General features: G+C 31.4%; 5 protein-coding genes across 5 annotated transcripts; 4 read left to right on the forward strand and 1 right to left on the reverse strand.

The window, feature by feature from the left end:
- Positions 1-2,098: 2,098 nt before the first annotated feature.
- LOC124925366 (proteinaceous RNase P 1, chloroplastic/mitochondrial-like) lies at positions 2,099-4,567 on the forward strand. The gene is made up of 5 exons (XM_047465351.1): positions 2,099-3,326; positions 3,558-3,647; positions 3,728-3,909; positions 4,024-4,144; positions 4,229-4,567. Exons 1-5 carry the CDS (start codon positions 2,226-2,228, stop codon positions 4,421-4,423), a joined length of 1,689 nt encoding a protein of 562 aa, XP_047321307.1. The 5' UTR covers positions 2,099-2,225; the 3' UTR covers positions 4,424-4,567.
- A 504-nt stretch (positions 4,568-5,071) lies between these two features.
- On the forward strand, positions 5,072-6,788 carry LOC124925331 (fructose-1,6-bisphosphatase class 1). The gene is made up of 3 exons (XM_047465302.1): positions 5,072-5,563; positions 5,786-6,182; positions 6,250-6,788. Exons 1-3 carry the CDS (start codon positions 5,129-5,131, stop codon positions 6,648-6,650), a joined length of 1,233 nt encoding a protein of 410 aa, XP_047321258.1. The 5' UTR covers positions 5,072-5,128; the 3' UTR covers positions 6,651-6,788.
- Positions 6,789-8,121: 1,333 nt separating this feature from the next.
- On the forward strand, positions 8,122-10,499 carry LOC124926480 (uncharacterized protein C6C3.02c-like). Its single transcript, XM_047466711.1, has 5 exons — positions 8,122-8,272; positions 8,967-9,026; positions 9,115-9,198; positions 9,300-9,472; positions 10,202-10,499. Exons 1-5 carry the CDS (start codon positions 8,254-8,256, stop codon positions 10,304-10,306), a joined length of 441 nt encoding a protein of 146 aa, XP_047322667.1. The 5' UTR covers positions 8,122-8,253; the 3' UTR covers positions 10,307-10,499.
- A 6,079-nt stretch (positions 10,500-16,578) lies between these two features.
- Positions 16,579-17,215, reverse strand: LOC124925082 (protein FLOURY 1). Its single transcript, XM_047465055.1, has one exon. The coding sequence runs from the start codon at positions 17,206-17,208 to the stop codon at positions 16,579-16,581; it is 630 nt and encodes a 209-aa protein (XP_047321011.1). The 5' UTR covers positions 17,209-17,215.
- Positions 17,216-18,790: 1,575 nt separating this feature from the next.
- On the forward strand, positions 18,791-27,184 carry LOC124927234 (probable sphingolipid transporter spinster homolog 2). Its single transcript, XM_047467618.1, has 16 exons — positions 18,791-19,048; positions 19,243-19,329; positions 19,688-19,789; positions 20,554-20,658; positions 20,863-20,938; positions 21,302-21,376; positions 22,010-22,112; positions 22,188-22,250; positions 22,892-22,949; positions 23,063-23,121; positions 23,331-23,407; positions 23,876-23,989; positions 25,160-25,279; positions 25,450-25,578; positions 26,268-26,346; positions 26,896-27,184. The coding sequence occupies exons 1-16, from the start codon at positions 18,999-19,001 to the stop codon at positions 27,015-27,017; spliced, it is 1,419 nt and encodes a 472-aa protein (XP_047323574.1). The 5' UTR covers positions 18,791-18,998; the 3' UTR covers positions 27,018-27,184.
- The last annotated feature ends 73 nt before the right edge of the window (positions 27,185-27,257 follow it).

Consider the following 27,257-nt stretch of genomic DNA (forward strand, 5'->3'; position numbering starts at 1 on the left):
AATATTATCCTTAAATATTTATATTATTTATAATAGAAAATTAACATAATCTCACATTTATCCTATTTAATACATAACTAATTATTTTTTTACTTAATTGCTAAGACATAAATTTTCATTTTATAAAGTTGATAAAAATGTTTTCATATTATCCATGTTCATAAACTCCTTTTTTTAATTTAATATGCATTAAAGTTTTTTCTATTTTCAATTTTTGTCAACCATTGTTTAAATTACGTAGATTTAAGTTTAATACAAATGTCTTAAAGATGGTAATTTATTTTAAGAAATATAATATAATTTTAGAAAAATAAATTAAGAGAAGAATATGATTTGATTATCTTAAGTTAAAAGTTCATTTTTTTAAACAGTTAAATGTAGAGAGTTTGTCTCATCATATAATTTTTTTTTTAATAACAGAAACAAGTGTCCATGTCTGAACAAGACCATATGCATTAACAAGACATATATAGTTTTTATTTAGGATTATAAGTTGTTTGCTAAGATGAATTCATATAATTTTTATTTAGAGAAACTTTGAGAGTCAAAGATTCCATCCAAAATCTCGTTATTTGAATGGAGCGTTATTCACAGTGAATTTTTTACAAATGATATGCGCATGAAAAAATATTGTATTATTGTTAGTCGTATGTGTCACGAGTAGGTTGAATCGACAACTCACTTACTTTTGTATTGTCGAAATGTGACTAGTATATGTAGTCTTTTGTGAAGTATTACTGCGATTCATTGGGTGATGCCCGAATCTTTGTGTAGTTGTTGAGAATTTTGGATTGATGCGACTAATATGACAGACCTACATTTGAGTTATCATCCCAATTAATTTTTAGTGGACTATTTAGTTGGAGAGAAATCGTCAAACTTTCACTAATCGTATTTGTCCGATGCGTATAATTCATAATGTTATTATTATGGAGTTTTTTAAGATTCATTTCGAAAAATCGATAGAGTCCGTCGGAGAGCTAATAGTTTATTCTCGAAAACTTAGAAGCTTGATAAACTATTGAGTAACGTTTTTTTATTTTTTAACTTTATTTTTTATTGTAATTTATTTTCTCTTTAGGTCATACTTTTGTCATTGAATACAAACGGTTTTCATCCGTTTTATTATACATGAACATTTTTCAATATATATATATATATATATATATATAATTTTTGAATATATTGATATTTGAAGAATTTTATATAATTTAATTTAGGGGCGTAAATGAGTCGAGTCGAGTATATATTATTCGAACTCGAGTCGAGTCAAGTATCATATTACTCGAACTCGGCTCATTGACAATTCGAGTTACTCGAGTTCGAACTCGAATATCTCGAAAATTAAATTTTATTAATTAAAATTACATATTTTATTTGAGATCGATTTATTTAAAAAAAAATATGATGAATTTCAAAGAATATGCTAACATAAAAGGAGACAAATAGTTTCGAGAGAAGTTATGTGAAAGTGTAGCCAATGCGTCTGCATGCCTATTGGCTGTCCGCGGAATGTGTTGGATTTTGTGCTGGCTCCATTTCCTCAGTAAGTCTTGGACGGGAGCCCTGTACGCCGCCCGGCTCTTTGATTGTGAAATCGCCATTGATTTGCCTTCTGACTAAATTAGAGTCACCCTGTATGATGATGCTGGAAGCCCCGGCTTCGTGTGCGGCTTTGAGTCCTAGGATCAGGGCTTCGTATTCCGCTTCGTTGTTGGTACATTTGAAAGCCAGTTTGTAGCACAGATTAGTGGTTTCGTTAGTCGGACTAATTAGGATTATTCTGACTCCTCCTTCCTTGGATTTAGGAGAGTTGTAAGCTAAACCATCGAACCTTAGAGTCCACCCTCCTTCCTCTTTAGGAATTTTGTTTTATATAATATATATTATAAATATACATATTTATAAATCGAGTTAGGTTTAACATATTTGTACCCCTAATTTAGTTTAATTTTAATTTAATATGATAATGAGATTTTATATTCCTAATATAAATCTTATTATTATTTTTTTTTGTTGTTGTTTATTATTATATTTTGTAAATAATAAGAAGTTGAACCGAACCCAACTACTAGAACTGGAATTAAACCGGTCTAATGAACGGCTTAAGTCTCCCTTCTTAGTTCCTACGCCGCCGGAGATCGGCCGTCTCTCTCTTTCTCTCTACTGAATTCAAGAACTGAGATTTCTTCTGTAATTCTGATTCAACAACAGTAGTAACTCTAATGCTTTTGCGGCGAGGTTTCATTTTATTATCCTCGTTCGCTAGAGCGCCATCCTTATTAGCTCATTACTCTACCGGTTACAGCCGCCGCCGCCGCCCCGTTTTCGGCTATCCGCTTCCAATTCATGCCCGCAGACGAGTCTTCCTCTCGATTAACCAAATGGGTCGTCGTCTCAGCACGGAAACGGCAGCTCTTGTACAAGAACAACCATATTCAAAGAAGAAATCCCGTCGCCAAACTCCAGAGGGGATTCTCCGCCACAAATTCGACATGTGCTCAAAAAACGGCGACGTAGACGAAGCACTTCGTCTTTACGACGATGCAAAGAAAAATGGGATTCCTTTAGTGCAACACCATTATAATATATTGCTTTATCTTTGTTCTTCAGTTTCGAATGGATCGTTTAACCCTGGTTTGGAACGAGGGTTTGAAATTTTCAAGCAAATGCGTGCAGACAATATTGATCCGAACGAGGCTACTTTCACAAATTTAGCTAGACTTTCCGCGGCTAAGGAAGATCCAGAGATGGCATTCGATTCAGTGAAGCAGATGAAGAATTGTGGGATTCCACCAAAATTGAGGTCATACGGTCCAGCATTGTTTGGGTTTTGTGGGAAAGGGATGGCTGACAAGGCTTATGAAGTAGATGCAGACATGGTTGAGTCCGGGGTTCTGGCTGAAGAGTCTGAGCTTTCAGCTCTTTTGAAGGTGAGTGCAGAATCAAAGAGAGAGTTGAAAGTTTACGAAACTCTCCATCGTTTGCGTGCTTCTGTAAGGCAGGTTACAGAAGAGACTTGTGTTATTATAGAGGAATGGTTTAAATCAGACAAGGCTAAAGAAGTTGGAGAAGCAAATTGGGATGTGAATAAGGTTAAGGAAGGGATAGTGAAAGGAGGAGGAGGCTGGCATGGACAGGGTTGGTTAGGAAGTGGAGAATGGAAGGTTGTGAGGACTCATATGAATGAATCTGGTGTTTGTCAATCATGTACAGAGAAGCTTGTTTCAATTGATATTGATCCTAAAGAGACTCAACAGTTTGCTGACTCATTGGCCAATTTGGCTTGCCAAAGAGAAACTAGAGCAGATTTCTTGCGGTTCCAGGTAAATCATAACCAAATTACATCCAGCAATTGCTTTCTTGTATTTGAATGATAAAGTAAAGTAGTTTTCAATACAAAAATTGGGTTCTATTTGCCTTTAAACAAGTAGGAGTTATATTATTTGAAAGGAAGTGACATTGGAATTGGAGGGAGTGTTTTTAGGTGAGAATTCCATGCATGATTTAGGCATTATAATGGTATTTTGGCTAACATAGGAGGCATGCTCATCCAGGAGTGGCTTCAACGCTATGGTCCATTTGACGCGGTTGTGGATGGTGCCAATGTGGGCCTTATCAATGAACAAGAATTTAACTTTTACCAGGTATTATATCAAAATATGATTCTAGAGGGCTTTTCGTATGCTAATTTGACATTTGGCAATATATATTTTTTGTTTTTTAGCTCAACACTGTTGTAGATCGATTGCGTCGAATGAGTCCATCAAAGAAACTGCCTCTTGTTATTTTGCATCAAAACCGTGTGAATGGCGGTCCTGCTCGAAATCCTCAGAACAAGAAACTCTTGGATACATGGAGAAAGTCTGGTGTGCTTTATGCTACACCTCATGGTTCCAACGATGATTGGTAAGGGTTTGATCTGATTTATTTTCTTGAGAATTTAATTGAACATCAGCCATTAAAGCAGAGTGCTAGATCCTTTTGGTTAATGCCTTAATGGATTTTGTGATGTTTGGTTAGGTACTGGTTATATGCAGCTGTTAGTTGTAAAGGATTGCTAGTGACAAATGATGAGATGAGGGATCACCTTTTCCAATTGTTAGGAACTAGTTTCTTCCCAAGGTGGAAAGAAAAGCATCAGGTACATTTGAAAACCCTTTGTTTCTTTTTTCCTGTTAGATTTGTCATCGGATGTTTAGCTGATACATATATATATGATTGTCAGGTTCGATTAGTGGTATCTAAGAGAGGGCTTAACTTCCACATGCCACCCCCATACTCTCTAGTGATTCAGGAATCGGGGCAAGGAAATTGGCACGTACCAACTATGGATGGCGATGACATTGAGAGGCCAAGGCAGTGGGTTTGTATAGGCAGGCAAAGCAGTAGCTTACAACACCATTTGGTGGAGAAAAGGTGAGATTGGTTCCTATTTTTTGTGGTGGGTTTTATTTATTTGTCACATTATTAGCTCTCATTTGGAGCTTCTTCTTCTGTATTAGTATAATATGATTGATTATTCTTGTAACATTTATGAATTTGGCATTTTGCATTAAATAAAGACTCTGTCCAAAATGATTCAGAAGAAAGTTGGAGAAGAAGAAGAGCAAGATAAGGAAGAGGATGTCCTAAAAAAATAGTTGGAACTTAAATATTTCAACATTCTGCCTAATCAGAATACACAAAGATTGATAAGCTAGGCAAGGTTGGAATTTAAAAAATATATATTCAATGTCAATTTATTGTTTAATTTATTAATTATTATTTTTTAACATTATATATTAATAATTTTTAAATGTTTAAAACAATATTTTTTTTAAATCTTATAACAAAATTATTTAAATAAATAATCCATTTTTGATTATTTTATATTAATATTTTTTACCAAAAAATCTCATTTCCTTAAATCAAACTCTTGTCACTTATTTATATATTTTAATTTATGAAATTAAAAAGAAATCTTGTCGGATAACATAATGAATTATAATTAGTATCAATTAATATCATTATAAATATTAAATTTCTTAACCAGAGAATAAATAAATAAAATAAAGAACCGTATAGATACTTGAAAGAAGATTTGTAAACCGCATCCTTCCCCTATGGCTACGAGTCTCCACTCCATATGATGATGATGATGGGTTCATCCATCGTCTCTCTATCCCCTCAGAGAAGCAGCCGCGTCTTCTGTTCAGGTACCTCACTTTTCCCACCGAATTCTGTTTTCTACCGCCGAACCAATCGTGTTCAAGTCAGCCGAGGCACTGTTATCCATTTTCATCCGCCAACGATGACTTCTAGGTTTCAATTACAAGTTGCGTCTTCTGGCCAGAATGAACTCTTCACCTTGATGGATTATGTTGGCAAGGAAGGTGAAGATGTTGGCGATGATTTAGTCGTATTGTTTGGCCATCTCCAGTATGCTTGCAAACGAATAGCCTCTCTCGTAGCTTCTCCTTTCAATTCCAGTCTCTGCAACCAGACTTCCGACGTTCCCCGCGCCGGTGGTGAAGTTGATGCTTCCGGCAGAGATGCTCCGAAACCACTCGACCTCGTCTCTGTGAGTATATATATTTATCAGTTGACCTACCGATCTTATATTTATCAGTTGTTGCTTGCTTAATGATATGAATACATCTCTAATCTCCGAAATCATATATCAATTTTGATTCTACAACTGGAATCATATATAAGTTCCTGAATGATTATAGATGTTGATGTGCTGGGACTGTAAGATATTCTTTCTGATTATTAGCCTTGGCTTGCATTTTTTTAATTTCAGAATGAGATCATCTTGTCTTCACTTCAGAGGTCTGGTAAAGTTGCGGTTATGGCTTCTGAAGAAGATGATGAACCTACTTGGATAAATGACAATGGTCCATTCGTGGTGGTTACAGATCCTTTAGACGGATCACGAAACATAGATGCATCTATACCAACTGGAACCATTTTCGGAGTTTACAATCGTCTTATTGAACTAGATCATTTACCTGTTGAAGAAAAGGCAACACTCAATTCACTCCAGAGTGGTTCTAGGCTTATTGCAGCCGGCTATGTTCTATATTCATCTGCCACCATCTTCTGTGTCACTTTCGGTTCTGGAACTAGTGCATTCACGTTAGACCATTCCACAGGAGACTTCGTGCTCACACATCCCAACATTAAGATTCCATCTCGAGGTAGATAAATAGTTTATGGCGATTCTGATGTGAAATTGGTGACAAATTTGATCGTGATTACTTTCAGGGCAAATATACTCTGTGAATGATGCTCGGTACTTTGACTGGCCGGAAGGGTTAAGGAAATATATTGATACGATAAGACAAGGAAAAGGGCGTTACCCAAAGAAGTACTCTGCTCGTTACATTTGCTCTCTTGTTGCTGACTTTCATAGGACATTGTTATATGGTGGTGTTGCTATGAATCCAAGGGACCATCTTCGGCTTGTTTATGAGGCGAATCCGCTTAGTTTTTTGGCTGAACAGGCTGGAGGTAGAGGTTCGGATGGAAGAAATAGGATATTGTCAATGCAGCCAGTTAAGCTGCATCAGAGGCTTCCTTTGTTTCTGGGCAGTCCGGATGATATTGAGGAACTGGAGAGCTATGGCAATGTTCAGCAGAAAGTGAATCCAGGTTATGATGTTTGAACTCTTCTCTTTTGTACACACTTTTTATATGATTACATGTATAATGTGTTTATGTAGCTTTTAAACATCAAAACGAGCTTGGACCGGACTCTATTAAGAAAACCGACAATAAAATTGGGATGTAGATTGGGGAGACTCGGAACTCATTGGTTGAGCGCAGTGACTTATGACCGTTATATCATGAGTTCGAGTCGAGAAAGAATGGAAATCATCTTTGAACATGTCAAGTGGGTGAATTTTGTAAATAGCTCAACACAAACTTTTTGAGCACTCAACTTAGATAAGGTTTTCAGCTGGTTTGTTTTGGTATGTTATGTTCATTCAAATACATTCGACTAAAATATGTCAAATTCTAAATGAAAACAACTTTTGAAAATTAACAATAGAACTACATGTAGATTATGAAATAAGCTTTAATTTGACATAATCTGTTAAATGTTTATCTTACAATAAAAAGAAAATTGCTATCAAATTTTGACTTTGACCTTTATTGTTCACATTTTCACTCGTAAGAAAATATAATAAAGGTATAAAATAATATTTATTTATATATTTATTTCCCATTTATGTATTTCATGCCTTATGGCTTAGTTGATCTTGGTTTTTCAGAATTTTATTCAGAAAAACTGTCCTTTAGTATTACTATTTAAATATAATATAAATAAATAAATTATAAAATTAGTATTGGAAAGTTATTATAATATATATATATATATAATGATGCTAAATTTTTTAAGTGTCCAGATTGCAGGGTCGAGAGTTGTGGTTAATTTGAATATATATGTGAGAGTAATGGATACTTGGATCGGATTGTGGGTTGACCCGTCCATAAATTTAAAACGGTTAAAATTAAAATTAAAAATGATATAAGTATGGTTCGAACTTGTAACGTAACAAAGAAACAAAAATATAACTTTTTAACCAACTAGGTTAATAACATTTTTTATTTTTAATTCAACACAAAATTTGATAAACACGAGACATTTTAACCATTTAAGTTCAATTTTTTAACTAATATATATATATATATAAATGATTTTTAAAGTGTCCGGATGGTCGGGGTGAGAGTTGTGGTTAATTTGATATATATGTGAGAGTAAATGAATATTTGAATCGTACTGTGAGTTGACCCGCCATAAACATTTTTATAGTAATATTTTTTTCACGATTTTTTATATTATGGATAAATGCTAGTGTGATATAAAAAAACTGAAATCTTAAAATTCACATCAAAACTTTAAAAACAAATAATACATCTTAAAAAAAGACTGATATTAAACTAATTTATATAATTTATAAAAAAAAAATTGAGCCTTTTTCAGATATAATTTTTTACTTAGTTATTTTTAAATAATAAATCATTATTTAAAAAAGTTATTTTATTTGTACACTGATATAAATAGACAAGATATAATATAATACAACTTCATATTTGTGGTGGCGAAAACCTGGACAGATAGTTAGGTTACAAGAAAATAATAATAATAAAACAGTTTCCCACCCCCACCCCTACCCCATATATATACGACTGGATTACTGATCAAGAAAGCTGCTCTAACATTTGCGATATATTTTCTCTCTCTAGGGTTTTCAGATATTAACGATGGCTCGCCGTAGCTCAGGTAATGAGTTTTTCTCCTCTCTTAAGTCTTATCCGCCTCATAGTATCTGCGTAAACATGTCTGATTGGCTCTCCTTGCATTTAGTTTGCCAGTCTCGTGAATCTATGATCTATCCGATTTATGCTTCTCATTTCTGTTTACTGCTGCTGAGATGATAATACGAACAAGAGATCAAATGATTTCCTGTTAATGCATTTTAGATTCATCTCCATAAGTAGTAATACTATCTAATCTTGCTGCGAGAACAACTAGGAAACCTATTGTATTCCATGTAAATGATTAACTATGCCATCTATTTCCGTGCATCATCAGTCTTTGAGCCGAATCTTAGTTTCTATGGGATATACGGAATGTTTAGATTCATTTTGATCTTCTCTCCCTGGCCAATCCTATGGAAAAAAGTCAACTTTGGATCATTTTTTTATATCCTGCACGTTAATTTGAGTTGGAGACAGCAATAGCATAGAATCATAGGTAGATTTCTATGAGAATAATGAAAAGGTAGAGAAAGGGATAAGATTGGAAGGAGATATAACAGAAAGTAAGATGAATGTCCTTAGAGTTCTATTGGTTAGGAAGAAGAATGAATGATTACATAATCTAGATTAATGCGTGTATCAACTATTGGTTGTTTTATTATCAGTTGTATGTATTAATTGTGACATTTAGTATTTCTTTGAACCTATATTTGCAGGAAGATCAGCACCCCGTGCCGCACCTCGTGCTGCTCCAGTCCGCAATCCCCCTCAAGCAGGTGCTGAACAAATGATTGTTTAGTTTAGACATTATTGCTTCTACTGTATATGCAGATCATTTAACCTTTATTTTTTCTCTTGCTACAGCTAGCCATGCTCCTCCTCCAGCTCCGGTTCAAGGCGGGGGTGGTGGATCTATGCTTGGAGGATTAGGTGCTACCATAGCACAAGGCAAGTGCTCCCTGATCAGTAGATGCTATTAAGTTGCTCCATCTCTATATCTTCACTTGTCTGATTAATGTATTATTTGCTTCTCTTTTTATTTGTTGCAGGTATGGCCTTTGGAACTGGGAGTGCTGTAGCACACAGAGCTGTGGATTCTATCATGGGTCCTCGTACCATTCAACATGAAACTGTTGCCTCTGAAGCAACTGCTGCTCCTGGAGCTTCAGCTAGCAGTTTCGGATCTGATGCTTGCGGTGTTCATTCCAAGGCCTTCCAGGATGTAAGTTCCTAAACATTAACATCATTTGAACTACATATATGTTTAATTCCAGTTACTTTTGTTTTGGAAATGTTAGGGAAGTAGACTTACCTTAGAAATAGGATTTCTGATTTGCGACCATGTAACATTTAGGCCTTGTTTATATAACACACTATCCACAATCTATTCATCAACCAAAATATCAAAATACCATATATTTTTTCATTATATATTTATACCCCTAATGTCTTTTTTACCCAAATAACCTATCTAAAACATTATATACCCTAGATCAAACCAAGCCTTAATATTGATAGTTGGATGGAGTTAACAAACTTGTTGCGGTTCAATTGAAAGAAAGAGGGATCTTTTTCTTCAATGTCCACCACTCAAAAAACACTGGTTTGAATCCTTATTCATGCTGTTATCAGTCGTGGGGCATGTAACACTTGTGATATTTGGAAATTGACTTCCTTTGTAAGTGCAAAAAAAGTAAGGCCTAATGACAGAAACTGTTTTTGAATTGTGTTCCCTCTACCCCCTTTTAAGTAACGAGATAAATGATGTTTTAGAATATTGATCCACAAAGGATTTAGATGATAGGAAGTTGCACAATCCTTGCAAATAGAAACATATAATTATTATAATCACGATTAGATTAGGTTCATGATTGAGTTATGTTGTATAGCTAGTTAATACATCAACTTGTATTGATATTATTATGATGATTATTATAAATTGTGGTTGCAGTGCATAAACACCTCTGGAAGTGAAATCAGTAGATGCCAGTTCTACATGGACATGTTGGCAGAATGCAGGAGGAACTCTTCTTCTGGTTCCATGCTCAGTTCTTAATTATTGTTGTTCTTCATTTATCTATCTATCTATTGTGAGAATGATAGACTACTCTTGGTTGGACAATTTTTATAAGCATTGAATCTGTATTTGCATTATGAACTGTATCTGAATTTGATGATACACATTTTGAAAATAATTTCATATTGAGGTTCTAATAATGTGGTTTTGTGAGAATTAATTTGTTCCCCTTAAATTGTTGATGTAGTTTTTATGGTTAATTTAGGTACATGTTGTTCTTGTCTATAGTTATTTTTATAATTTTAAATTTAGGATAATAAGATTTGTATGAATTTATAAATAATTTTATATTAAAAAAAGTTATTATTTATCAAAATAAATAAATAAATATAATTATTTTATAAATTTTATTTTCTTATCATTATTTTAATTAATTTTATATTTTAAGTATTTATTTTTTAAATTATTAATATATAAAATATTTAATTATATATAAATAATAATAATAATATATAACAATTAATATTTTAAATTAAAATTTTATTCCTTGATTTTACTTCAATTATAACTAGTCAACAATCTTGGTCTTAGTCAGAATTTTGTTTGCATTCAACAACAATGTTATATATATTTGTTGAGCTTATTATTTCTAACATTTATTTCTGTTTTGGCATATTAACAAAAAAAAAAAATACAGTAAAAGAAATTTGGCATAAAAAAAATAAAATGTCATCTACAAAATGAAATAAAATAAAATGACTTTCAATTACTTTTTAATCCTATCAACCCAATTCGTCATGATGCTATATCCAAAATACTATATATCACTGTCGTTCTTTTTCATTAATAATTTACCCCCTCAATTCAACCCAAACCTCCAAACTTTTTTTCCTATTTTTTTTTTTTTTTTTTTTTGTAGTTAAAACAAAAATTGATTGCTTGTAATATATATATTTTTTAAGTTTTTAAAATATATTTTACAAATCTGTTTTTTCAAAATATCCAACCACCTTAAAATACATAAACAACTTACCCTCTTGATTTACTAAGGAAAAACTTAATGATAGTAATTTTTTTTGTTCAAGTTACAAATTTGATTTTATAGAATAATTAATTTATATAATATATTGAATAACAAATTGTATATTTTAATAATCTAGTTTACCATTCTAATTAATAACTTAATCTTCTATCTTAATAATGTAATCTTCTATTTGCTACAATATATATATATATATATATATATATATATATATATATATATAATATTTTCTCTTAAAAAAATTTTGTTAAAAAAAAAAATTATAATTGTCAGTTAAAATTGATTGATTCTGCTTTCAAGTACTTACTACTACTGGAACTAATTTTAATCGAAAATAAAGAATCAAGAGAGCTCAATAACAACTCACCACTTCTCTCTTTATAACTAGGATGAAGTGAAACAACTTCGTGTCTATCTTCAGCTTCTTTCTCGGACCTCCATTCGTTAACATTGGTATAAGAAAAACTAATTTCTTAAAACTCTTAATTTTCCATTACATTTTGAGAGCTTTCCAGCTAGAGTTGGATACTTGTGTCGTGTCGTGTGACGACACGATACACGACACATTTACTAATGCGATCGTGCAATTTTTTATAACTTAGTATGGCGTAAAACGACACGACTGATTGGACCAAAGTCACGTTTGATCTAATATATATATATATATATTTAAAAGATATTATATATAAAAAAAATAAAATTATTTAAAATAACTTAATTTAATTTTAATTGTATTAAATTAAAAAATTAGAAAACAAACCAATCATTTTCAAACAAAACTAACAAATTATATTTTTAGATCTAGACCTAGATGACCAATTTTACTATCAAAAACAACAATCAATCTCAATCATTTTAGTTTGTTTATGAAAAATAGTAAGAGAGTTTCTTTTTTAAAAGCATCCATTAGAAAAAGATGGAATAACATTACAAAGCAGAAGAAAGTTAAACTATTTTTGTATTTAAAATATAATTATCTGAATTATGAATAAATTTGTTTTCTGTAAGTTTAAAATATTGAAAAAATTAAATAAAATTTTAAGTTTTTATTATTATATTTTTAGAACATATATTTCAAATTCAGATCACACATTAATTTATAAAAAATGTAAGATAATTTTAATTAATAATTAAATGTGTGATAAAAAAATTAATTAGTCATCCATTTTAGGTAATAAATGTTGTTTTCAATAAGTTTAAAAATTTGAAAAAAAATTATTTAATTATTTTTTATTATATGTTTAAAATAATGCATTTTAAATTTAGATTACACATTCGTTTATAAAGATGGAAATTTATTTTAATTTTATAATTAAGTGATTGAATAATATTAATTCACAATTCCCTCTCTAAATATAAAGTAGAAGACTTATATAAAAAAAAATATAAAAATGTATGAGTATATATTAAAATTGTAAACATATTTATAAATTCAAATTATCTGATTATGGAATTAAGTGACTAGTTATTGGTGGAATTATAAATTTTAATAAGAAGCTTTTCTAATAGCCCATTTGTTTATTGAAATTCAAGATTGTTTGTTTGGTCATGAATCATGATGTGGGGAAAAGTTATATATTTTCACAAGATTAATGCATCAAAATTATTGATATTGATTAAATAAACTGATTAAGATTATCTTTGAATGTCCATCACTTTATTGTATGTTATGATAATTTGTTTACAAATTTATCATTTATAAATTTAAGTGTATATGTATAAAAAGAGAGATTATTAAAATAATTATACATAGTGAAATGATTAAAAAGTTGGCATGATCTATATTAGAGACATTGATTAAAATATTTCAAACAGTCCATCTCCATCTCATCACATTATTTATTTTTTGGCAATACATTTCCACAAAAATAAGAATAATATAGTTAGAGGTCATTTTAAACTTTTTCACAACTCAAAAAAAATAAAATCCCACTATCCAATTAATTATTAACGCAATATCCAATTAAGTTAAATAAAATTTAAAGGTAGTAAATTAATTGACTTTATTCTTTAAGATGTATTAAATTTGAATAGAATTTGTACACTTGTTACTTAAAATTAGTTAAACTTAAATATTAATTTATAACTCTATTATAATATATTAGTTGAAATACAATTCTTTCACAAACAATTTTATTTTTAACTTTTATTATATTTATGATTTATTAGTGTAAACTTTTACAATTGCTTGAAATACTATTTCTTTAAGAAATCATATATAAAGAGAGGGACTAGTTTAACTAGCATTTAGCTCATGCATTTGCACGATTATTAATATAAAAATCGTGAAAAAAAATTACGATAACATTTTTTATTTTATTTTTAACCGTTTTAAGTTTATGGGTGGGTCAACCCACAATCCGACCCAAGTATCCATTTACTCAACACCTATATAGATTAGTTAGTTAAAAAGTTGAACTTATATTAATATTAAAACGTCCCGCGTTTATCAAATTTGGTGTTGAATTTAAAATATAAATTCTTTGTAGCCTAGTTGGTTAAAGAGTTGTACTTGTTTTGTTAGGTTGCAAGTTCGAAACATACCTCTAACATTTTTAATTTTATTTTTAACCGTTTTAAATTTAAAAACGGGTCAACCCACAATCCGACCCAATGATCCAAATTAACCACAGCTCTCGACCCGGCAATCCGGACACTTTAAAAATTAAGCATCATTATATATTTATAGATTAGTTAGTTAAAAAGTTGAACTTATATTAATATTAAAACGTCCCGCGTTTATCAAATTTGGTGTTGAATTTAAAATATAAATTCTTTGTAGCCTAGTTGGTTAAAGAGTTGTACTTGTTTTGTTAGGTTGCAAGTTTGAAACATACCTCTAACATTTTTAATTTTATTTTTAACCGTTTTAAATTTAAAAACGGGTCAACCCACAATCCGACCCAAGTATCCAAATTAACCACAGCTCTCGACCCGGCAATCCAGACACTTTAAAAATTAAGCATCATTATATATATATAGATTAGTTAGTTAAAAAGTTGAACTTATATTAATATTAAAACGTCCCGCATTTATCAAATTTGGTGTTGAATTTAAAATATAAATTCTTTGTAGCCTAGTTGGTTAAAGAGTTTTACTTGTTTTGTTAGGTTGCAAGTTCGAAACATACCTCTAGCATTTTTAATTTTATTTTTAACCGTTTTAAATTTAAAAACGGGTCAACCCACAATCCGACCCAAGTATCCAAATTAACCACAGCTCTCGACCCGGCAATCCGGACACTTTAAAAATTAAGCATCATTATATATATATAGATTAGTTAGTTAAAAAGTTGAACTTATATTAATATTAAAACGTCCCGCGTTTATCAAATTTGGTGTTGAATTTAAAATATAAATTCTTTGTAGCTTAGTTGGTTAAAGAGTTGTACTTGTTTTGTTAGGTTGCAAGTTCGAAACATACCTCTAGCATTTTTAATTTTATTTTTAACCGTTTTAAATTTAAAAACGGGTCAACCCACAATCCGACCCAAGTATCCAAATTAACCACAGCTCTCGACCCGGCAATCCGGACACTTTAAAAATTAAGCATCATTATATATTTATAGATTAGTTAGTTAAAAAGTTGAACTTATATTAATATTAAAACGTCCCGCGTTTATCAAATTTGGTGTTGAATTTAAAATATAAATTCTTTGTAGCCTAGTTGGTTAAAGAGTTGTACTTGTTTTGTTAGGTTGCAAGTTCGAAACATACCTCTAGCATTTTTAATTTTATTTTTAACCGTTTTAAATTTAAAAACGGGTCAACCCACAATCCGACCCAAGTATCCAAATTAACCACAGCTCTCGACCCGGCAATCCAGACACTTTAAAAATTAAGCATCATTATATATATATATAGATTAGTTAGTTAAAAAGTTGAACTTATATTAATATTAAAACGTCCCGCATTTATCAAATTTAGTGTTGAATTTAAAATATAAATTCTTTGTAGCTTAGTTGGTTAAAGAGTTTTACTTGTTTTGTTAGGTTGCAAGTTCGAAACATACCTCTAGCATTTTTAATTTTATTTTTAACCGTTTTAAATTTAAAAACGGGTCAACCCACAATCCGACCCAAGTATCCAAATTAACCACAGCTCTCGACCCGGCAATCCGGACACTTTAAAAATTAAGCATCATTATATATATATAGATTAGTTAGTTAAAAAGTTGAACTTAAATTAATATTAAAACGTCACGCGTTTATCAAATTTGGTGTTGAATTTAAAATATAAATTCTTTGTAGCCTAGTTGGTTAAAGAGTTGTACTTGTTTTGTTAGGTTGCAAGTTCGAAACATACCTCTAGCATTTTTAATTTTATTTTTAACCGTTTTAAATTTAAAAACGGGTCAACCCACAATCCGACCCAAGTATCCAAATTAACCACAGCTCTCGACCCGGCAATCCGGACACTTTAAAAATTAAGCATCATTATATATTTATAGATTAGTTAGTTAAAAAGTTGAACTTATATTAATATTAAAACGTCCCGCGTTTATCAAATTTGGTGTTGAATTTAAAATATAAATTCTTTGTAGTCTAGTTGGTTAAAGAGTTGTACTTGTTTTGTTAGGTTGCAAGTTCGAAACATACCTCTAGCATTTTTAATTTTATTTTTAACCGTTTTAAATTTAAAAACGGGTCAACCCACAATCCGACCCAAGTATCCAAATTAACCACAGCTCTCGACCCGGCAATCCAGACACTTTAAAAATTAAGCATCATTATATATATATAGATCACCCATGACTAGCTTATTGGCAGTTATATTCTTTCATTAGAAGATTAATGAAAGAGATTTGGGAGTTATAATTTGGTATAGTTAAAATATAATTATTTGTTTTAAATGTTGTTTCAAATTTTGAATTAGGTAATAAATGTGGTTATTTGAAATATTTTATCTTATTGAAAATTTTGTGTATTTAAAATGATTGGTGGTTATATTTTTTTTTTGTATGTTACAAATTTTAATTTAATTCATAAGAATTAATTAATTTTAAAAATATTTACCTTCACTTGATCTATTCAAAACATTTTTTTCTCTTTCTTTCTGATTTTTATGATATTCCAAGCAAAACAAATACTTTAAGTTATTTCATTAGAATGATCAAGAAGTTAGAATTGTAAACTTTAGCAACAATATTGTTACTCAAAAGAAAGATCCCAATTGAATTAGGACATATACTAATTGATTTCACTTCAAGTACTTAATACTATATATTCTTAATCTTAAATGAAAATTTAAATAAACTAATTTATTTAGATTTATGAACCCAAATCAAGAGAGCTCAATAAGAGCTCACCACTTCTTTCATTACCACTAGGATGATGTGAAATGTCATTCTCATCTTCTTCATACTTCCTCAAGTAGTATTCATCATCATCACCATCTTCAACCCATTGGATATTATTATTATTTCCTTCAAAACATAACCTTAACTTCCTACTCAAGAACATCAACCGGTTCTCCAACAATTTCCTAGCTGTCTCATGCTTCTTCACTATCCACCTCAAAGATTGAATCACTTCTCTGTCGTGGACCTGTTTTTTCTCTGCCATAAGCCGATACTGTTTGGATTCCATCAAGATCGTGCTTTTCTCGTTCTGCAGCCTCATAATCATCGCCATTGCCTCCTCAGCTGCAGTCGCAGCCGCCAGCCTCTCCTTCTCCAGCTCCTCGTTTAGTTTGCTCACCATCTTTTTCAGACCTCCTTCTCCATTGTTTACATTGGTTTCTTCTACTTCTAGCTTTATGTCATCAGATTCTTCAAGCATTAGGAGAAAGTTAGTATTCCTTTTTAAAGGGAATCCATTTGTCATAACACTTGATTTTCCTTTACAATCACTTGAAATGCCCTTGAAATGGAGACCACATTTCAAAGCCTTCCAACCCATGATGAAATTTCAATCTTTTTTAGTATTGAGATAATTTATGCTTTGAAAGGATTGAATATATAAAGAGATGGGAGGGAACATTTAAAACATACAAAAGATTGAGCAAAATCTGCATGTATTTAATCACCAACCAACGGCTAGTTAGCAGTTACACACCACTCTTAGAGAATCATAAAAGAGATAAGGGAGTTATAATTTTTTGTATTTAAAATCTAATTGTTTGTTTTAAATGTTATTTGAATTTTGAATTTTGAATTAGGTATTAAATGTGTTTATTTGAAAGTTTGAGATGTTGATAAACAATAATAGTTTTATATGATTTTTTAAATCTACATTATTATATGTTTGAAATATACATTTCAAATTTAGATTACTTATTTATTTCATAATTAAAAAATCAATTTGAATTGATAATATATATATATATATACATATATATAGATACCCATAATTGATTTTTGTATAACAAATATTAGAGTATTAGTCACTTAACTCATAGTTTACATCAAATATAATATCATATATAGTGTTGAAAATTGAAATGAACAACAATCTTTTTTATTTGTAAATAAGTTCTTAAAAGAAAAAGGAATATATTCCAAATAACTCAAACCAATGACTAGTCTAGTTAGATGTGGTGTGTCTCGCTAACTTGATGGGGGATATAAATGTGTCTTGTCTGAAAATTTTCAACCGACAAAGTCGGTTGCTTCTTTAATTCGACATATGCATGTTAATTTGGCTCTAATATCCTATGTCATGGATAAATTCCGAGTTGCTTAGTAAAAAACATAAATAGAACAAAAAACAAGAGACAATTTCAAAGAGGTTGGTTTGTTGCTATAGTTTTTTTTTTCTCTTCAATAATCTAGTAGTTTAGGATTATTCGAATTGAATCTAAATCAAATTTAACACAAATCAAAATGTCTATCATACTAGACAATTTGAGTTTGGATTGGATTAGATTGAAATTACGATAAATATGTTATTTGCTCACCGTGTTTAGCATGTCTCATTCGGCTCTGGGCTGATCAATATTTGTCTCTTTAGAGCAGTCTCAAATTTTAAGGCAGAAAGGAAATGATGAGATGATGTTGAATTGTTTATAGGAAGTAGTATATCAAAAGTTATACCTATGAATTTATGGGTATAACCCATAAATTAAAATTGTGAACAGGTTAACTAACTAGTTTGTGACATATTTATCTAGTTATCTCATTTTGGAAACTAGGAAGCTAATTGTTGGTTAGATTATGAATTCTAGTAAGAAGCTTCTCTAATTGACCATTTATTTATTGATGTACATTTGATACCAATTGTTCTTTAATCATGTTGTGAGTGAAATTCATTTATATTTTTGACAACAATACATCCAAGTTATTGGTTTTATCGAATCTAACGAAGACAATGTTTTCATGTAATCAAGTCCGGTTAAAGATTAAAATAAACAAAAAATTCCAATTCACAAATAAAGATAAATTTAGGGGCTGATTTATGATTTTCTCCCCAACTTCGGAAATATCCCTGTAAAATCCAGAAAATGAGCTTTCCCCTGTTTTCTCATATTAATGGAAGCAATTACAGAGACGACGACGACGACGTCCATAGCTCTTATTATTATGAACAGTAAAAGAAAGAGAGGAGAAGATGAAAGTTAATGAACAACGCAAGGCTGGGAGGAGAGGAATCTTTCGGTTCAAGCTACATGTGAAATGGTATAAATATACGTACATTTCCACTGAGAGGGGACGCATAATCCTGCAGTGGTACTGAAGAAGACGACGGCGTTTATGGCGAAAGATATCAGCCACTTGCAACTTTCTCAGCTCACTCCTAAGAAGTGCGTTTTCATAATTCAATATTTTTTCTTTTCAGAATAGTGCTACTGATCAACTCATTTCAGATATTCACTGTTTTAGATGTCAGTTGTGTATAATAATTTGATCAATTCGGAGTTGAGGATGCAGTGATATTAGTAGTTTTATGGAGTTGATTATGGTAACTTAATAACTTCTATTACCTTTTATTTTGCAGAGTACTTGTAGTCTTCTGTATGATCAACATGATAACTTACATGGATCAAGGAATGATAGCAAGCAGTATTGTGAATAAGGCAATAAGGTAATTCAGAAGGCTTATAACTTGTCACTACTACATTGATTTCATCCAATGATGCAGTTTCTTTTGTAAATGCCCTTTCTATATTGAAGTACCATATGGACATAAATGTTCCTATTCAGTGAGAATTTGTAATACCGCTTAGAATACTGGTTCTATGATTTATGAACCAGTCCCTTCTCCAAGCTGTAAATCACCGATTCATCTATGCTGCTTCTTTTTGGCTTGTCTACTTAATTTTTGTAGTATGTCTTCAACACAGAATTTTTAAGATCTAACTGTTTCTCTTAGATGATCTGTATATAATCTTATTTTTCTCTGTTTGTTCACTTAGATAAGTTGTTTGTGCATATCCTCGTAGGGATGATTTGAAAATGACTAAATTTGAAAACGGTGTTCTATCTACTGCTTTCTCGGTTGGAATTCTTCTGGGGTCTCCACTATTTGCATCCATGGCAAACAGGTGATGGATTGTTATCACACATATTTTGCTCCTTCACTTTTTTCCATTGTTCTCTGTAATTTTTTAGTAGCACTTTAACTTCATCTTTCATACATAATCTTAAAGTTTCCCATTTGGGTGTTAGCTTCTTATTATCATCATTTAAATATTGTGTTCAGTTTTTCTATTTTTCATCAGCTTAAATAGTTTCATTTTTTATGAACTTGAACCAGTTCCATGCATGTACTAATTGTTGTAAAATATTTGGACTATTTAGAGGATATATTTTAATTAGTTAGATTGGTATCCATTTATTTTTTTCCTAATGTTTAGGAAGATAATTAACTAGGATACATATCAATTGACGTATATCCCATGACTATAGAAATTGATATATATCCCATGATTATAGGAATCAGAGTGATCCTAAGGAATCCTAATGTACATTTGTATTTCAAGGATACTACCCTATTGAATAAAATACGCACTTTCATTCTTCAAATTCCGCAATTGTAGACTGTAGAGCATTGAAATAATGCAGTGTTAAACTAGAAGTTCAATTTTTTTGCTTAAGACCTATTGGAACGATTAAGCACCTATGTGATTGTTTTAGTAGAAACTTGGAAAGTTTGTTTTGTTTCTTGATATTAGCAACTACAAATTGCAACATGAGATTTTTATATTTTACTTACCACATTTTTCTTATGCTGGAACTAGAATTGTCTTTTTTTGGCTGCTGTGTCTACCCAACTAACACAACATTCCGGGTATCATTTATTTTGCAGTGTTAATACTTTTAGGCTAATCGGAATTGGATTATCCACATGGTGCTTTTCTGTTGCCGGTTGTGGATTATCATATAGCTTTGTGTCGATAACATTATGCCGCGTGTAGGTCTATCTCATCTACATCTTCACAATAGAGTGATTTAGGTTATGAAAGCTGATTGTTTCGTTTCAAAAGCCTTCAAGTTTTCTTTCATTATATTTTGTTTTTGTTCTAGAATTTCTTTTCAGTTCTTTAAGTCACATTTCTCAATATTTATTTTTATAGCTGAGTTCTTTTTCAGTTTTCATTTATATATCATTGTTCAGGCTAGTTGGTACTGGTGAAGCTTCTTTTATGAGTCTGGCAGCTCCATTTATTAACGAAAATGCTCCATCTGCGCAGGTTTTACCCCTTTCACTTTCCCGTATATGTTATCTAATATTTGATCCATGATGAGCCAAACAACTTCTAGTTTTCTATATGTTGTTTGCTTCATATTTACTCATCTCTAACAAAATGGAACATAGAATAGATAGATTCAAATTTTTGGTCTTCTCTGAGCTTGTTTTCCCAGTGGATGGAGTCTTGACCCTTTTACCAGGCATTATTTATATGCATTATGCTATTTAATCTAGTTTGGCTTCTCCCAAAATAAAAAAGAAGAGTAAGTGGACCTGACCCATCTAATCATGACTCTATCCGCTAAGCTTCATGGATACTTTTTGTTCTGATAATGTCCTAAGACCTTTTTTTTTCTTAAATCAGAAAACATTGTGGCTTGGAATATTTTACTTTTGTATACCAGCAGGAGTTGCTCTGGGCCATGTATATGGTGGAATTGTAAGTCGATATCTTCTTTGAAACATTATTCTGTTGATTGTTTTGTAATGATTATTAGATAAGTCACATGTTATAAATAATCTGCTATATCATCCTCCACTTCACCCGTTTTACCATTTGTCAATAATTTTTTGTTTTATAAATTACAAATCATAATGACATAGTAGCTGCTGTTTTGAGCATTCTTTATCTCAGTAGTCAAATGTAATTAAATATAGGCATTAATATAGGCTACATATAGTCTTCCATTTGGACATTTTTGTCAAGATAACGTTTATAGTCTTGTAAGAATAACAAATGCCAAGTGGTTGATTAAAATGGAACATATTTGCTAAAACATAAAATGGAGGAGAACGATGAATATGGTGCAAACCCTATATTGGGTTTGTAGAACTACTGAGAAGATTGTGAGAATTTCTTGAGAAAGGGAAGATTGAGAGATTTTTTTAAATAATAGGAAATAAATAATGCATTCATTTATATTGCTTTAAAATAATCTTCTTATAACATAACATTTAGGTTCCTTGGATCTATTAAGAGAAAGTTTCCACTGTACCGAGGTTATAATTATGCATAAATCTTAGATAATCTACCAATTCCCCATTATCATCCCTTTTCATATATGGTTTGTAGGTAGGGAAGCTCTTAGGCTGGCGTTCTGCATTCTTTGGAGTATCCATTGCAATGGTCCCATTTGCTCTTCTAGGTTTCTTAATGAACCCTACACACTTGAAAGGTGTATCCAAGTTCTGTACTTTGTCTGCTTCATTGTTTAGAACTTGCTGTTACTCTTGGCATTTATCAATTGCAGACTTTGCTCCTATTTCGAGAAGAAAATTGACATCTATTGGAACATATATCCTTGAAGTTAAAGGTATGCTCTTGACATTAATGGTTTATAAAGTTTCCTTGGTGTTATATGCATGCTTTACCCTTATCTATAGAATTCTTTGACAACCTTGATCACATACTCACCAACAAGATGCCAATTCTTATGGAAGAAAGAAGCATTAAATCTCCCTGCCCATGGTTCTTGTCTATTTCATGTGGAACATAGTGGTTCTAATCTCTTCCTCCGTAACTAGGTTAATAAGCAACTAATGACAACTAGCAATTGTTATTTGCTGGAACTATGGTTGGGAATGGGCATTTAAACCAATGCTGAACTAAGCTCTGGGCTTTCCCTGCAGTCACTCCATAAGCTATGCGATGTAGCATGTTAATTATGAAGGTCAATGTTAGTCCTATGATGGGCCAGAAGGGGGAATTGCTGTATCCAAGAAGAATAGACTTTGTGGTCAAGATCCGGCTGGAGATATGAGAGATTGAATTGTCATGATTATCAATTGGAACATGGTCTTTGTTAACCTAACCTTTGAACAGGCTTTTATTTTCTCCGTTATGACCTGAATTTGCAATGAATTTTGTCTTCCTTTACCCTTAAGTTTGCTAGCCTTTGTATGTTATGTTCTCTGTTTTGATATAATGATTTGATAAAGCATGGCTTCCATACAGATGATGTAGCTATGGATGTTAGCAAAGTAGCCATGAATGACATTTCAATACACAAAAGGTCATATTTTGAAAAGCATACCTGCAATTGTCATTCTCATGTTAGGATTGACATTTCATTTCAAGTGTAGAAAGGCATATTGAAGTAAAAGTATCAATCTTATTTTGTGGCAGGTTTTTGGGAGATGTGAAAGTGCTTTTTCTAGAGAAGGCTTATGTTGTGAACATTCTGGGTAAAATCTTGCTCTCTAGAATCTCATTATTGTGTTTATTTAATTAGGATATCAATTAGTTACTGACACTGTACGAGGGTAAGTGACAAATGGTTATTGGCCGAGAGCCTGAATTCTACAAGCATCCATGACATAATTTCCTGGAACTAGAAGTGTTTACCAAGCATTTCTAATGAGATCACTCATCTTTCATCAATGGTTTTATGCAGGTTACATCTTATACAACTTTGTCATAGGTGCATATTCATACTGGGCACCTAAAGTTGGTTACAATGTATATAAGATGGTATGGTAATATATGATTTTGATTACATAATACTTTTTCTTGGTGTACCACAACATATACATGCAGGTTTGATCATCTAAAGTAGAGCTTACCATAACTAGTGGTAGGGTTAGGTATTATAGATGGTTGAGATGGAAGAGAGATCTAAAGGTTAAAGGATGGAATAGTTCTTCAAGACAAATTATGCAAAGTAGTCCCTGAAACATTAGTTAGGAGATAAATAGAATACTCAAGTTAGTTAGGGATATAATTGGCATTCTTGATTAATGATGTGTATAAATAGATAATAGTAGACGTGTATAGGACTTATGCATGAAATGATGTGATTTGATATTGAATAGAAACTTAGTCTACAGACTTTCATTTCTAATACTGGAATTCCTAGCTAGTACTACGAGCAAAGAATGCACAATGCTACCCTTATAAGAAATATTATGAATGGTTATGTCTTGCTTCTCTCTTTGGCAGAATGATTCAGATGTGGTTTTTGGAGGGATTACAGTTGTTTGTGGGATGGTTGGAACTGTAGCTGGAGGTTATGTTCTTGATCTCATGTCTTCCACAATTTCCAATGCTTTTAAGGTAATTTTTTGTTATTATTTATTTTTCGTTTATTTCTTTTGATAAACAATGATATGATTTTGATTTTCTTGTGCTGAGATTCACTCATTTGAATTGAACTATGTCATACAATTTAGGTCCCTGTATGATCAGCTTGCTTGTACTCTTCTTGATGCATTTCTTTTGTGGTATTTCCTTGTCTTCCAGTTAAGAACATATCAATCCATTACTATCATTAGTCATGTGCATGTCGCTTTGGATGACAACATTGTTTTTTCCCTGGTATTCTTATCAAGAAGCCAGTTAAATATAGAACTTCTTTGTATAGTGGTTATAGGCTTAAATTTTTAAATGAGAAGTTAATAGTTAAAGATTTATCAGGAAAAAGAAAAAGCCTGTTCTGCAGGGTGGTCTACTCTTTTTTTTTCTTTGGAGGAGGTTTGCACCACATAACATAATTCTTTCTTTAACTTGTCTTTGCTTCTTTAGTTTGTTTGCATGTCTGACCTGTTGTGTAGGTTTTCTCTCAGCAGCTTACCTTGGGTTATATTTGCATTTCTTGTATACAGGCTAGTGGGGTTGACCAACTTTATTATCATTTTTATTCATCATGATGTAATGCTTGCTGATGCATCTTTTTGTTATCTCTTTTGCTGCTTAATCTGATTCCACTCCTAAAAGATGTTAATATATTATAATCTCTTCGTCCCTTTTTGTTTGCGCCAAATAACCCTTTCTTGCTCTCCAATTTAGTTGAACACTTTTCCCAAAATAAAATAAATTAGTTGGACACTTTTGTAAATAATACATTTTCACATACAAATAATAATCCGTGTTTATGGCGAGGGGAAGTTTTTCCCTTAGCCCAGTTGATAGAAGTTGCATTATAAAGTGAGGTAATGCTTAGTTAGACATATTAATTTTGAGATATTAATGTCTAATATGTAAAGCTCAAAGTAGACATACTAATTTTTACAATACCTTTACAGATTATTTTTTTCCTTAGTTACTATAGATGCTTGTTGAAACTGATTCCTTCCATGATGAGTTTAGTTCATAATCTTGTGATAGTAACACCTTCCTTCCATTTGACACCATGATATCACATACATGACATAAATTTCCACCTAATTTTTCAAAGTTGGAGTCATCTCACAATTGGAACCCAATTATTTCTCTGCCCTTTTGCAGCTCCTCTCAACTGCAGCGTTTTTGGGCGCCATCTTTTTCTTCTCTGCTTTCTGTTCCGAAAATGTGTACTGTTTCCTGGTTCTTTTCTCAATTGGTGAGCTACTTGTGTTTTCCATGCAGGTAATTTATAATTTACTATCATATAGTGCACTTTTTATTTTTTGCTTTATTATTTGCTATTGGTCCATATGATCCGGAGTGCACTTCTTTTTTGTCTATTGCCAAGTTAGCCATAAATTACAAATAGTTTTTTGCAATGCATATATATTGTATTTTTTTGGGCTTTGCAGGGACCGGTAAATTTAATCAGTCTCCATTGTGTCAAACCAAGTTTAAGACCAATGTCACTGGCTATGTCCATCGTTGCAATTCAAATATCCGGATTTGTGCCTTCCTCACAAGTTATTGAGATTCTTAAGGTATGTTATCTGGCGTTTAAGCACTTTTATCCATGTAAACTGGTTTTCATATCTCATAGCAACTATGACCTTTGTTTCAAAACTTCTCTTTTGCTTTAGGCCTATTTGGACACCTTTAAATTGTCTATTTTACATGGAGCCTAATTGGTATCATGAATTTTCATCTTGATTGTGATACAAAAAAAATCTACATTTCTCACGTCTTTTAAAATCACAAAAATCTAGAAAATAATCTTAATCATGATTTTTATACTAAATGAAACAACAAAATTACAGTCTTGATCGTGATCTAAAAAATATCTGGACCATGATCTCAGTTTCACTTTTAACAATTTTCCAATGGGATCGTTATTGTGACAAAATAGCAATTTCCAAATAGGCTCGAATCAGATCGACGATCTGTCCAAAGAACTGCTTATATAGCGCGTCAACCGTTTTCAGTCACAAGCTGTCCAAAACCAGCACTTTCCAGTTTATTTTCTGTACTTACCAAACAGTCTTTTGTTGCAATGCTTAATTTGATTATTCCAGCTTGCTTTAGAATATTTAATCACTAGTTTAGACTTTTTGTATTTTAATTAGATGGAACATTCCCAGCCAATGCATGAATTTGTGTGCTGATGATTTGCAATCTGTCATTACCCATGTTTGAAAAACATAATGAAGTTTATTTGGGGATCAATCTGCAGGATTATACTAAAAACTGGAGGATCACAGCTCTTATTTTAACATCTGTTCTTTTTCTGGCAGCCTCAACATGGTTCTTAGGTAAAATAAACTATCTTAACTTGTTATCTCCTTAACTATAACTACAATAAGCAGTCTGATATACCTTAAACTATAATTATCTATAAATCTTTAATAGAGAAGTATAAAAGGATAGAAGAATTATATTGAGACGAAGAGTGAAAAATTAATGGAGGAAGATAGAACCTAACTGTTAGGGTGAATACAATAGGGGATGAAAGGGAAAAACTCTAACAAAAAAATTTCAACTAAATCATTTTCATAACTATTCTTAACAACTAATATTCTATTTATACTATTATACTATATTAATAATTGTCACGTCAACCATAGTGTATTAGCCCTAATACCCTTTCCCCTTTATCAGAGTCCTTCGTCTCTCATTTCTGATTATACGGAGTTGAAACATGACGATGATGAATACCAATTATATATTCAGACTAGAAAATTTATTTAATTTTTTCTCAGTATTTGTAATAGTTTTGACTAAGAAGTAGAACTAATTAGAGGATTTTGTCCTGCCTTAGTTTGTTCTGTTGAGACTCATAGGATGCTCTTGTACTTTAACAGGGATCTATGTTCACAAGACAGATAAATTCATGGAGGATCCAGATGAGATAATTGACAAATGTATCAAAACGCCTTTGATTGAAGAGAAAGCTGAAAAAGTCGAAACGGCATGTGAACCATAATAGGCATTGCAGGAATTACGTGTTTTGATATGCTTTTTCAAGTATTTGTATATTATTGTTATAATCTTAATAGTTACTTTTATGGAATCAAGCCATATCTTAATAGTGAAATTTCAAATTATAAAACTTTGTTTTCAATAATAAAATGCATGGTTACTTTCAGTTTATTTTGACAGACAGGTCTTTTAAAAGTTTCTTTCCCATATTAGTTAATACTGTTTTTCTTTCCTCTTTAAGAAC

Source organism: Impatiens glandulifera, chromosome 2 (genome assembly GCF_907164915.1).
Source record: "Impatiens glandulifera chromosome 2, dImpGla2.1, whole genome shotgun sequence".
NCBI lineage: Eukaryota > Viridiplantae > Streptophyta > Magnoliopsida > Ericales > Balsaminaceae > Impatiens > Impatiens glandulifera.

Coding starts and splice junctions, on each gene's coding strand:
- LOC124927234 (XM_047467618.1), top strand. CDS start 18,999: ATGGCGAAAGATATCAGCCACTTGCAACTTTCTCAGCTCACTCCTAAG. Junction 20,939..21,301: donor AAAATGCTCCATCTGCGCAG/GTTTTACCCCTT, acceptor TTCTTAAATCAG/AAAACATTGTGGCTTGGAAT. Junction 22,113..22,187: donor GAACCCTACACACTTGAAAG/GTGTATCCAAGT, acceptor TATCAATTGCAG/ACTTTGCTCCTATTTCGAGA.
- LOC124925366 (XM_047465351.1), top strand. CDS start 2,226: ATGCTTTTGCGGCGAGGTTTCATTTTATTATCCTCGTTCGCTAGAGCG. Junction 3,327..3,557: donor CAGATTTCTTGCGGTTCCAG/GTAAATCATAAC, acceptor ATGCTCATCCAG/GAGTGGCTTCAACGCTATGG. Junction 3,910..4,023: donor CATGGTTCCAACGATGATTG/GTAAGGGTTTGA, acceptor ATGTTTGGTTAG/GTACTGGTTATATGCAGCTG.
- LOC124926480 (XM_047466711.1), top strand. Junction 9,027..9,114: donor CCGCAATCCCCCTCAAGCAG/GTGCTGAACAAA, acceptor CTCTTGCTACAG/CTAGCCATGCTCCTCCTCCA. Junction 9,199..9,299: donor AGGTGCTACCATAGCACAAG/GCAAGTGCTCCC, acceptor TATTTGTTGCAG/GTATGGCCTTTGGAACTGGG.
- LOC124925082 (XM_047465055.1), bottom strand. CDS start 17,208: ATGGGTTGGAAGGCTTTGAAATGTGGTCTCCATTTCAAGGGCATTTCA.
- LOC124925331 (XM_047465302.1), top strand. CDS start 5,129: ATGATGATGATGATGGGTTCATCCATCGTCTCTCTATCCCCTCAGAGA. Junction 5,564..5,785: donor AACCACTCGACCTCGTCTCT/GTGAGTATATAT, acceptor TTTTAATTTCAG/AATGAGATCATCTTGTCTTC. Junction 6,183..6,249: donor CATTAAGATTCCATCTCGAG/GTAGATAAATAG, acceptor GATTACTTTCAG/GGCAAATATACTCTGTGAAT.